Below are 13,520 nucleotides of genomic sequence, written 5' to 3'. Positions count from 1 at the left end.
TTTCTAGAGTACAGAGTACTCCATCCAATTTATTGTTGAATGAAAATTTAAAACATAAACTTTCTTCTGTGTTTCATAAATCATCAATTAAAATTAAGAAAAACAGAACCCACAGTGACTGGTAAATAATAGCTATATTAAGGAGTACTGTCAATATTGAATCTGCTGTGAAATGCTATATATTTTTCTACACAATTTGTGGAAAGGCCACTCTTATTTTTACTCACCTTGAGTAAGTGATCATATAACTGGAGGATTCCATGAAACCATCTCCTTAAGTTATCTTTCCCTTAAGCTTTATTAACCTACCTTTGTAACTCAAATTCTCATAGATACTTATATTTTAATTAATTTATTTTTTTTGAGGAAGATCAGCCCTGAGCTAACTGAGGCCAATCCTCCTATTTTTACTGAAGAAGACTGGCCCTGAGCTAACCTCCATGCCCATCTTCCTCTACTTTATATGTGGGACGCCTACCACAGCATGATGTGCCAAGTGGTGCCATGTCCACACCCGGGATCCAAACCGGTGAACACTGGGCCGCTGAAGCAGAACGTGCGCACTTAACCGCTGCGCCACTGGGCCGGCCCCATAGATATCTGTATTTTTAAAATGCAGATTCTTCTTTCAAAAGTAACTGTCCCCACAAAAAGTGACTGCCAGTAACACCTTAATGAATTAATCTCTTTTATCCATAATACAAGGAACAATGATAATAATAAAATATTCAGTACCTAGTGACGCAGCAGAAATACTAAAAGAGTGCAGTAGGTGATTCAAGATAAAGTGAATTACAGTTTTTCAAGGTTATCCCTATTCTTAGAATACATACAAATTAAATCAAAATTTCACATCATTAAAAGAGATAACATGCCAATAATCTTTCAGAGAAAGATATGGCACAACCATTTTATAATCGGAAGTATGTTTAAAGATAAAATTCCTGACATTAGGGCATTTAGTTCTAATATGCAGCTTTCTTAAAAAGTTTAAATTATTTTACACAAATGACAGTGTAAAGTTTTTTCTGGAAAATCAAGCAGGCATAACTTACCACATCCCGAAAGACAACAGCACGAAGGCGATTGATGTCAACATCCTGAAGAAGTCTATCAGGATCCTTAATAGGAGAAAGGTTACCTGGAACATTTTCTAATGGAGTCTTTAAAAAGAAATAGAATTGTTAAAAAATAGCATAATAAGATATTTATATAGTAATACAATTTCTAATATCTTTAATTTAGGCATTAAACTGGCTACATTCTTTATTTCCTCATCATTGAATAACATTTGTTGACAATAATACTCTATTACAAGACACTTTTTCTGTTCTCTTCTACTCTTGTCACACTTCCTAGTGTTCTTATTCTTTATCAGCATACTTACCACTACAGACTCAGAAAAGCAGGTAAGATTACGGTAGAAAAAAAGACTAATCTTGGACTTCAGAAGATTTGGGCTCCAAATCTCTGCTGTGTGATCTTGGGCTTGTTACTAAAACTTTCTGAGCCTCACTTTCTCTACCTCTAGTTAATAAATCTCTTTGAGCCACTGAGTTCATTTATCTATCATGCTTTTATAATATATGAGATTATTATATTACATTATTATATGAGATTTTATATGTATGAGCATCTCATGATCTACAAAAAGTTAGAAAAGGTAAATTAAAAAAAATTCAGTCAGTCTTAATATTAAAGCTGAAAGACAATAAAAATCCTTTTTATAGGTGAAGATATAAAAATCCACAAATTTTATGTAATGTGGCACACAGCCAACTAGTGAGAGAGCCAAGTTCCCTCAATCTAGTACTTTTTCACTTACACAATATGTTAAGAATTGTGTGGATTAAATTAGATAATATATGTAAAGTACCAAATACAATTCCTGCAAATAGAACACTTGTTGTTACTCTAATTAAAAATAAATAGGTCTTCTACTTTTCTATAGATTCAATTATGATATTTCACTCCTAAATTAAGATGTTTGATTGCTCTTCAGCACAGCATTAGTGAAAATAGCATGATATTTGAAGGTTGGTAGTTATTTGGTTTCCATTATCATTCCAAAACTTACTAGCCATATGACTTATGTGAAATACTTACCCTCTCTATCAGCTATATCATCTAAATAATAGGCTAATAACATTTATCACAAGATGATTGAAGAAAAAACATTATTTACAGCATAGTTGAAAAGCACATAATTTACAGCATAGATGAAAAAAGTTACAAATATTTTAATTTATATACCATTTACATTTTACAAAGTGTTTCTATAGCCATAATCTAATTTGATCTTTATAAAGACATTTTTATAGGGAAAGCTTGTATCATCACTCCCTTTTACCATGAAGATGCATGACTCATGCAAGTCCACACAGGTTAGTACCTCAGCAAAATTAACTATGGTTTACTTACTAAAGTGCCACACAAAAAATGCATAAACACACGGAAGGAAAAAACCTCACCAACGAGGTGCATTCATTCTCTGCCTGAAATGTGTTTTCCTTATCAAGACAACTTTTCCCCTAGTATTTCTATATCCATCACTTATTATTCATTTTTCACTGCCAAGGTTCTTGCTAGAGAGACACTAAATTACTACAAATTTCCTTCTCATTGGGCTTTTCTATCCATATTCTATAATCAGAGTAACACTTGGCTTGACAGTCTTGAAAAGCTGCCCATTAGCTACTGAATTAAGTATAGGCAACTTTAGATCAAAGCTCTGAAAAATACCAATTTATGTATCCATTTCATGAGTATATCAAGCGGCTAACTGCTAGAAAGAGGAAGGAAATTAGTATTAATTGAATGTTCACTGAATGTCAGAAATTACTAAGTACTTCAATACATTATTGCTTTTTATTTAATTCATACAAATACCTTGTAAATTAAGATTTATAACCACTTTAAAGACTGGAAAACTAAGGCACAGGAGAGTAAGGAACTTATCTCAGGGTCACAAACCCAGGAAGTGGTAGAGCCAAGATACAAACACAGAGCTGTATGATTCTAGAGCTTGTGCTCTGTTGACAAAGTACTTACAGCACTGTACATGCTTTGGAATTACAAAGACATACAAGACATGGACATGCTCAGAGTCTATGAGGCCAACACAAATAACACGAGGCATTATTGCTCATGTGTTTATATTTAATTTTCTAAGCAATGGAGAGCCCTGTGGAGACTTGTAAACAGTAAAATAATACATGGTTTAAATATTTTAACAATGTTTTTCTGACAGCAGTGAAAAAGAAAGAGATTGCAAGATAGATATACTAAATACGTGGTTGTTCTGCTTGAAAACTGCAGAACTTTGAAGCCATAGAACTTTTCAAATGAGTTAAACTTGTACTTCACGCTTTCACTTATTGAGTAAAAAAATTGTGTCAATATCAAACATCTAATTGCAAGTGTAGTGAGTAAAGAGGGACATACAAGGTTTTATGAAAAAAACAAACAGAGGAACCTACTGTAGACTGGGGTGGCAGTGAGGGTATCTGAAAACATTTTCCTCAGAGAGCAGTACTTAAGCTAAAGCCAAGAGGTGAACAGATTTTAACTAGGTGAAAAATAAAGGATGGACACTTTAAGTAAAGAGAACCTAAAAGTCATGCAGGATCTTAAAAGCTATGTTAATGAAACATAAATGTGATGCAAAATGAAACTTTGGATGTGATGACCAAGAAAGCTAATTTAGAATGAGAATTATTGGTATATTCCAAAATAGGCTACACTATTCATTCATTTCCTGGGCATTCAATATATTTTTGTTCAATATTATGGGAGTGTCTATCACCAAAAACATCCACATAAAAAGAGCATTATTCACACATTGAACCCTGTGGGAAAAAAGTATGCAACTATTTAAAATAGTAATAACTAAGAACTTTTCAGAGCTTTGTACAGATATCCTTACAAGAACCCTAGGAAGTAGAAATTATTAGTATCTTCATTTAATAATCCAAAACTGCAAGTCTCAGAGAAGTTAAATAATCTTGGCAACACAATTATGAAGAGGAGAAGCCGACACTGGAACTTCGAGCTGTCTGATTACCAAACCCTTACTCTTTCATTGAGCAATATTATGTCACTTTGTTCTCATAACCAAAAGAAATGTTTTAAGGTAAATTATATTTAACATAGAAAATGTTTAATTACCTTTGAAGCTGCTGTTGCAGTCACACTTTGGGGAGCTTCTTGAGGTTTACTGCTTCCATGGGAAGATTTGTTCCCCCTGTCTCTCTGTCTCTGCCGACATTCTAAACAGTTTCTCACAGCAACACAACAAACTATTTAAAAAACCAAAAGCATATTATTAATATAAATTGTTGCCTCTGGCATGTTGAAAAAAGTTGCTAAGTTCTTTTTTCTTACTTTCCCCTTCCTCTATCTCACTATTCTCAAAAACAACTAGACTAATATTTTTTAATTATGAAATATAGTAATGAAAAGTACATATAAAATATACGTGTAGCTAAAAAATAAAAACAAAATACCCATATACTACCATCCAGATGAAGAAACAATATTACCAGAATGTCTGAAGCTCCCAATATATTATGAATCATTCTATCCCCCTCCATCCTTCAAAATTCCAAATTTTATGGATCAATACAAATTTGTAAAAACATTCATATTTAATGAATTGTTTTTAATAATGAGACTTTTCTCGTAACTTGACTATCTTGGTGACCACACTGAGCAGAAGTCCCCACTTCAGGCAATAATAGAGTACATCAGTATAGTCAAGTCTCACAAGTCCCAAGATCTGCCTTTCTTCATGGTAAGAAAGTCTACGGACTTTATCAATAAGCATTCAATAAGCAGAAGCTTTTTATTTACTTATTTTAAGAAGCAGTGAAGTATAGTAATAAATGGTACAGATTCTGGAATCAGACCACCTGAGTTTGAATCCTGGCTCTGCCACTTAGAAGCTGTGTGATCTTGGGCCAGCTGCTTAAACTACCTGTGCCTCAGTTTCCTCATATGTAAAGTGAGTATAAACATAGTAACCTCCTTAGAGGACTGCTGTGGGGATAAATTGAATTAATATATGCAAAGTGCTTAGAATAGTAAAGAAATATTGATATTTAATTGTCTGCTTCATTATTATGCACTTATAAAACTTTCCATGGGTGATAAAAAACAAACCTGTTAGAAATTATTAGGATAAAAATGAAATCAGCAGTAAAGCCCTGGAATATACTCAGAAATGAAAGCTCAGAATAACCACATAAAGGCTGGTTTCAAGATATTGAGGCAATTTAAAAACACATTTCACTTTCTCACAAAGTTCAATCTGTCAGCTACTGTTAAATATCAATGGATACGTTCATGGTGGCCCACAGCAAATTATGCCACACCTCTTGGGTGTCAGGAAGATCACCATGTGGTCAATCTCCCCCTTATAATGAATATGCAATGATTCTTCTCAGCCTGCCCATCTTTAAAAAATACAAAACAACAAAAATAGTAGGTTTCATTCCATCATTCTTAAAGCAAGTTCTTTTTCCTTCCTTGGATCAGAAACAACTTCTCCCTTGAAACTATATATGTGTAGATTTTTATATATCTTCTAAAATTATGGGTAAAAGAGTATACATCAGAAATTTCCTCCCTATCTAATGCCTTAGTTTCTTATGTCCTGCTCATAATCTAAGGCAAGCATAGAAACAGCAGCTTTCTGGTTGCTTGTAAAGTCTAAACAGTAAAAATGAATTTTCCCTTTAAGAAAGGTGACAGATAGAAGAGCGCTTCCTGCCTAAAGAGCTGGTCTAAATTTACTGAGCTTCCAGTGCAACACAAGATAGTTCAGTGAACAGCATAGGTATAGCAACGTTTATTAGTGTTAACTGTTCACTCTGAGAAATAGTGAGGTTGACATAATCAATTTTACCTTTTAGCATTCTGTACATAAAACTATGTCATTAGTGTTTTTACATGTTTGTGGGCCCATGACAACTTCTTTCTGTATTAGTGTACCAGAAAAGGATTCATAAGTGGATTTACCTTAAAATCACTTCAATGAAAAATGCTACAGTCCTATTGATTTTGAAACAAAATGTATTAGACTTTATTTCAAATTTTAATCCATTAAATATGCTCAATTCTATAAAATCTCCATGTGAAGATATTATAATTTTTTAAATTTGTTGATTCTGAAGAATTACAGCATAATCTCTGCATTACATAATCATCAATTTGTATCACCAATATTTTAGGCACCATACAGTGTCAAAAAACTAATCTGTAGGTAAGTATTTAACACGCACTGTGATTCTTAACAGACTTACCCAGCCTTAGGCACTGTCGCATTAAACCTCCAGAAGACATGTTTTTTTCAGCTTCAATCTCACTAAAATTTAGGGAGCTGGCAAATACAAGCACATCAACCATTGCCATCAATCGGCTGAGGAAAGTTACTGCTGTCTCAGCTGACATGCCTTGTGTCACTTCAATGTTTTCCAATTCAGTCTTTAAAAAAGTAGAAGATTTAAATCTTGTTTAAAATTTGAAATATAATACATACACATACATACTGCAGGTGGACAGTGGTTGTATTATATTTTATAAACAAAACAAATTATAAACTAAATCCATATATCACCAGAGCTGGTTATCAAATTTAATTAGTCTACCTATGAATTATCCTTGAATAAAAGAAAAGTCTATTTTTAAAATCAATGTTGAATTTAAATGTCATTACTTGTAAAAACTACATTCCAAACTTAACCACTTTACAAAGATTTTAGAAATAATTGCACATATATTTAAACTAGTTTTGTATTTTTTAATATTTAACAAATATATAAAATTGACATTTCTTTCGTAAAATCCTCACTCTCATTTATAAAAAGGAATGTGTTAATTTTTCTTTCTTATAAATGTATGATGTGTGATAGAAAAGATGGCACTTTCATTTGGCATAAAAATGAGATGACTATCAAATTAGAATGTATGACGATTTCTTATCCATTTCAGAATAAACTGAAACCACCAGGTATCTCATATGTACAATAAAAATCTAGGGTACAAATAATCAAGAAGATCATTACTCCTCTACAGATGTTAATTTGTGACCTATGACACTAGCAGAAGGAAGAATCAGTAGCATTCTAGATTGGTGACATTGCAGTTTCACTAAAATATTGTCTATGATAAAATATAATTTCCTGCTTTCAAAGAAAATGTTACAAAGTATTCTGCTTCTTAAAATGTGTAACTTTGTATTTTATAAGCGATAGCAACATTTCTTATTTTATTTTTCATTGTGTATTATATAACATTTTAATTACTTTGGTTCATTATGACTAGGCCTCATTTTCTCAGTGCCTCAAGAAGCAAAGAAAGTTCGGAATGCTTTATAAATAAAAAATACTACTCTCTAAATTTTGTGAAAATGGGCACACTAGCCATATTGATTAACCTTACTTCTTCACCAAATGATAAATTCAACTACAAGGTAGGTATTTATTATAGGTATCTGCTCCTATTTAATGTTCCATTTTGACCTTGTTTATACCCATCACTCTACCTAAACGCACTCCTGCTCACATTAACATGGAAATGCCAGCAGGAAACACTGATTAGAAAAAAAGAAACTCAAAACACTTCTCATGCACAAGATGGGTAATAAAAATGACAGGTGACTACAGCAAGAAATATACAACTAAAATTGATTTTAAATGGAATATAAAATGTAACGAGCTTTCTTCCTTCCATTTAAAACCACAAAATAGTGTTAAAACTTCTAAAGGGAGCTTGGAAATAGACAAAACTTTGTATCCAATTGTTGATTTACAACTTTATGCCAATTCAGTATCTACAGCCTAAAGAAATCATTAATTGATTACTTGCATTTTTTTAAACGCAGATTCCTTATTTCCTAGCATTTCACTGATATACATCATCATTTCATAGCATAAATTAAACACCTGTGACCACATGGGGCCAGCCCCATGGCACAGTGGTTAAGTCTGGTGCACTCTCCTTCAGTGTCCCGTGTTTGTGGGTTTGGATCCCCAGCATGGACCTACACCACTCGTCAAGCCATGCTGGGGTGGCAACCCACATACAAAATAGAGGAAGACTGGCACAGATGGTAGCTCAGGGCTAATGTTCCTCAAAGCAAAAAAAAAGAAAAAAAGAGGAAGATTGGCAACAGATGTTAGCTCAGAGCTAATCTTCCTCAATAAAAAATAAATAAATAAATAAATGTGTGACCACAGCACAATAGTTCAATAGTTTAAATAAAAACCAAAAAATTCATTTTATATAAAATCTCATAAATTGCAGTTATCAATATAATTGTTTTACAACAGAATGGAAGATCTGGCCATTGTTTGGGTCTATCAAATATTCTAAATAATTTTTCAAAATATTAGAATTTTAGGATATCTGAAGATGCATTCTCAAAGAAATTCATCATTTTGAATTATTAAAATTCAGAAATATGACTTACTTTATTAGTTAATGGTCTCATTTTTGAGTCTTGGTGGGATCTACAAGGCTTAACTTTAAAAATACACTTTCATTTTGAAATGAGTGAATTATATACAGAAATTATAAACAGAATTATTAATCAGCCATGTAATTTGCCAAACTATTATTTTTTAAGAAACAAAATAAATTTTAAAATTAAAAGCTTTCTTAGTACAAACAATAATCTAAAAGGGGATTCTTAGTATATTGTATATAGAAGTGATTTATAATTTTGATGAAATGTTATATAAACATCATAACAGGTTTAAAAATAAAGATCACTCACATATGATTATTATTAAATATTAACACTAATTCCATCTAATTTCCTTGCATTGGAACCAGTTAACATCTGATTGTAGATATAACTGAAATATTGTTTTCATTATATTATGATAGTTTAGTCTAAAGATTATTATAAATAATAAAGTAGTAATGACTCATCAATGCACTGAGAAAATAATTTCTCTAATGATCTTCTAAATATACCAAAGATATGCCTAATGTTAAAGATGGAATGGAAACTCAAAATATACCTAAGTCAAAAATTTCATAAATAAGCAAAAATAAAATTTAAAACTGAAAACCTGAAAATTACTGAAGTAATACTAACCTTAGAACCCTGGACATGCATTAGACAAAACAGACAACAGACCAAAAAAAGTACAAGAAAAGGAAATTATTAAAATTAAATGAAAATACAATGTAAAATTGAAACACAAAATAATATATTTAAAAATTATATCTGATTATTTTACTAAAAGCAAAAGTCAAAGAGATATTCATTTTATAATTTACATATGATTAAGACTAAATATCAAATATTTAGACTTCTATTTATTTTTTATTAGAGTAACTCTGTCCAAATAATATAAATGTAAATATAGTTCATATATTAAAAATTAGGCATATTCTTTTTTATAAAATAAATATCCTTTCCTATCAGTTGACCAAAAGAATCATTTTAATAAATAAACTAATATAATATCTCTGTAAAGCCCTAACTCAGTACTGGTTTAGATAGAAATGACTTAGGGAAATAAACTATACCAATCTCCTAGAATTTTCATTAAGGAATCACGTTATAATTTGTTCCTAAAATATTTGGAGCCCTTCCTATCAATGAAAATCTCTAGGAGTTAATAAAATATTTGAGTGATTATAACTTAAAAACCACTTCCCTTGATAACAAAAACTTACTGATACACTAAATGAGGTCTGCATGTGAACTAAGATAATTACATAAATACTACTCTAAGTTTCAGAGTTTTATTAAGAATTATACTTAATATATTTAAAACTTTGGATAGAATTAAGTTTCACAATAAAAGTCATCATGTGTTCCTATTCTCTGATTTTTGACAACAAATATATGTGAGCATAAATTTCAGAATACACTATTTTCATGGTACATTTTATAGGAAAACATTTAAAGCATACTAAGGATGCTGAAGTATGATCAGTGTTACGTGACAAACAAAACAAAAAATCAGTAATTTTTCCAAATCTATTAACTACATATTCTGATAATAAGCAAATATAAACTAAAATTAAGCTATTGTCATAATTTTTCAAAGGAAAAAGTCACTCTTCTTTTTTATGATTATGAAAGTATTAGGAAAGCCAGAAATATCAGTCTCTATTATTTTTCTGCAACAGAGAAAATAAAACCATACATGACACTGAATTAAATTCTAAACATTCAGTGTTTGGGATAGTCGACCAACACGGTCAAGTTAAAATCAAAAATGATTATGCAATTTGTAATTGGTCCACCTCATTGCTTCTCTTCATTTTTTTTCCAATTCCTTGATTTCTCTCATGACCAACTTGAACAATGTAGAAAGAATAAATGAGAGGATTCAACTGACGAGCAATGGAAATGTTAAGTCCAAACAACCAACAACAACAACAAAAATAATGTTCCTCTCCAAAACCAAGATTGGTCACACTACATAGTCAGAGTCTAAATATTTTTTCCTCACTACTAAAGTTAAAACTATTGATATAATTTAGAGACTTGAAACTATTTGTGTAATTTATTTTCTATGCTACATATGACTTTCAATAATTTAGGCAAAACTGAAACTCCAATAAAGTCCTGCTTCTGCAATGAATATTAAGTTCAAGGTGTTCATGTAATATAAATATTATACAAATATAATATGAATATAAATATATATTATAATTATAAATTATATATTATATGTTATATTATATACATTTATAATTATATTACCTATTTATATAAAAATTATATTAAAACATATAATTATATATTATAGTTACAAATATTACATTATATTTATATTATAAATATTATGTTATTTATAATATAAATATTATATTTTTATAATATAATAATGTTAATATAATTATATAAGTATTATATAATTATACTTTTTTCCTTAAATTTTCCATTAAAATATTTCCTTACAAATAAGATTAATCTAAACAGCTCAAATTCTCTTACATAACAATACTGCAACAGCAATACACAAATGTTATCATTAGTCTGGATTACTGTATTCATACCAGGTCCCAGGGTGGAAAATGGACCACTACTATGCCAATCCCATGGAGATAGCAGACAAAAAGATCACAGCATTTTAATTTTTTGCTATCAAAATGGATCACCCATAATAACTAAATTTGTCTCAAATATCCTATTTTAAACTTCAGAATTCTGAATATGACAGGTTTATTTTATAAATGGGAAGATTTTTCTATCATGATACAATTCTAAATTAAAAGTTCCAAAAGGAACTAAAGGAGGGAAATATTCATTAACAGCCTTCTCCAACTAATGTAATTTACATATGTTACTTAATTTTCACAAACTCCTTGTGGAATAAGTATAATTAACACCTTTTAATAAATGAAGAAATCGAGGTTGAGGTCATATCTAGTAAGTGTCAAACCCAAGTTAAAATACACATTTATCTTCTGCTAAAACTCATCTACCTTCCATTAAATCATAACTTCAAAAACGTTGTGTCTGAATCTCACTGATATTGGGAAACTCGTTTGTTTTTGATGAAAAGGAGTAAATTATCTAAGATCCACAGTTACACTGAGAAATGGGAAAGACATATTCCTGAGTTGAGCTTGGTATCATGTTTTTTTAAGTATAGAACTGTGAAGAGTATTTAGCATTCTACTTAATTTTATAATTGTGCAAAAGTAAATACAATTTCAACATTAGACATGTCAAATGCTAAAAAAATTATTATGGCTGAGTGTGCAAAGTTACATATCTTTTAACAGAACATAATGACCACAATGTTCAGTGAAATTGTTTTAAAAAATTAAACTTTAATAAATGTTCAGTAAGTCAAATCCAAGTTCTTGTGTAATAGGAAAGAATGAATTTACCTTAAGCTTTATTGAATTTTCAATGGTCAGTATTAAACTTTTCACACTAAAACATTATATTATGACATTTGTATTTTACGTGAAGAACATGCTCTAAGTCAGTGGTCAGCAAACTAAGATCCAGAAGTCAACTCTGCTCCACTGCCTGTTTTTATAAATACGGTTGTGTTGAAACACATTCACACCTAATCTTTTATGTAACTGCCCACGGCTGCACAACTGCAGAGTTGAGTAGTTGGAACAGCCAGCATACAGCCCATAAAACCAAAAATATTCACTATCTGATCCATACAGAAAAACTTGCCAAATACTGCAATCCTACATTACTCATATTTATTCATTAAATACATATCTACATATAACATATGAATATTTTGAAAACCCCCACAAATCTAAACAAAATTACCAGATCATTCAAACATTGGTTTCAAATATTTCTCTCTCTCTTCATGTATCTCGTATTGGAACTCTAACGGCATCTACATGACAACATTTACCTTTGGTAATCGGCATACTCCCAATGTTTCCTTCTTCACTTATTAAATCCAAAATTCTCTTTTGGCTTTTTACATTTTAAATGTAGGTCAAAAAACTCCAGATCTTCAGTTCTAGTTTCTTTCTTTATTCAACCTCCTCCTTCCTAACTTTTTCCTCTCCTACATTACAATTTTTAGCAAGAATATTATACAATCAAGTAACAGAAAACATTACTCAGCAGTCAGCACCAATCATGATTCTACCAGTATGAAGCAGGAGAAAAGGTTCTCACTCTTTCTTTTAAGGAAGCGATTTATTAAAAGAACACAAAAATCATCTATGTTGTGCAACCAGGCTTAGGTACAATCAGTTAATGGATCAAAATAACAGAAATATAGAGTCAGAGATAACAAAGAAAAAAGTTTCTACAACTGAACAAATTCCCAAGTCTGTTGAGAGGAGTCTAGGTAATCAGTAGTTTCAAATTCCAAACTACAGTGGTCAAAACTGCACAGGTAATAATTTTGGAAGTCAAACCTCAGAATGTAAGTATCTTTATTTTCATTCATTGTAAGGTAAAAAACTCTGTAAATCTGGGTAGTGAAATCGTACATAAAGCATAACGTTTATTGACACTTTAGTTCATTAATTTAATATTTTCTCTATCTTGATACAGATGTTTTAGCTATAAAATTTAGAGTACCAGTAATGTGAATATTTGAAACCTATCCCAATTGTAATACTTACTGCTAATTTTATATAAAGGTCAGTTTTTCTTCTGTAGAAAATTTTGAAACAATATTATATTTTAAAGTGAATTTCAACACAACATTCAAAATTTCATGACAACAAATGATAATTTGTAAAACATAAAACAAAATTTAAATGATGAAGAAAAATGCCAGGAGGAAAACACTGATTTACTGACTTTTTAATGTATGGAAGAGAAAAAATAAAACCTCTCCCTGCCTCAATACTAGAATACATTTTTTTTAAATCATCCACAGCTCTCAATTTATCAGAATTTGGTATAAATCACCAGAAGAAATCAGAGATTAAAGAGAAGGGATGGTACATTAATCTCACAGGATACCTGCACACCTCTCACACCATCAACTAATTCTCTCCTGGGTTCCGTTTCCCTGGCAGGTGCTCATTCCACGAAGGCCCTAAAGTTC

The 13,520-nt window shown here is 30.8% G+C and overlaps 1 protein-coding gene across 9 annotated transcripts in view; it reads right to left on the bottom strand.

The window, feature by feature from the left end:
- Positions 1-13,520, bottom strand: part of NBEA (neurobeachin) — a 680,233-nt gene that overhangs the window by 445,397 nt on the left and 221,316 nt on the right. For all 9 annotated transcript variants that reach the window (XM_070520525.1, XM_070520517.1, XM_070520519.1 and 6 more), the window contains 3 exons: positions 6,303-6,483; positions 4,168-4,298; positions 1,056-1,163 (listed from right to left, as the gene is read on the bottom strand). In XM_070520525.1, the coding sequence (XP_070376626.1) occupies positions 1,056-1,163; positions 4,168-4,298; positions 6,303-6,483 (420 nt within the window). The remainder of the gene's footprint in view (positions 1-1,055; positions 1,164-4,167; positions 4,299-6,302; positions 6,484-13,520) is intronic.

Source organism: Equus asinus, chromosome 11 (assembly GCF_041296235.1).
Source record: "Equus asinus isolate D_3611 breed Donkey chromosome 11, EquAss-T2T_v2, whole genome shotgun sequence".
In the NCBI taxonomy this organism is placed as follows: domain Eukaryota; kingdom Metazoa; phylum Chordata; class Mammalia; order Perissodactyla; family Equidae; genus Equus; species Equus asinus.
Note: the sequence above shows the minus strand (reverse complement) of the source record. Positions and strands in the feature narration are given on the sequence as shown.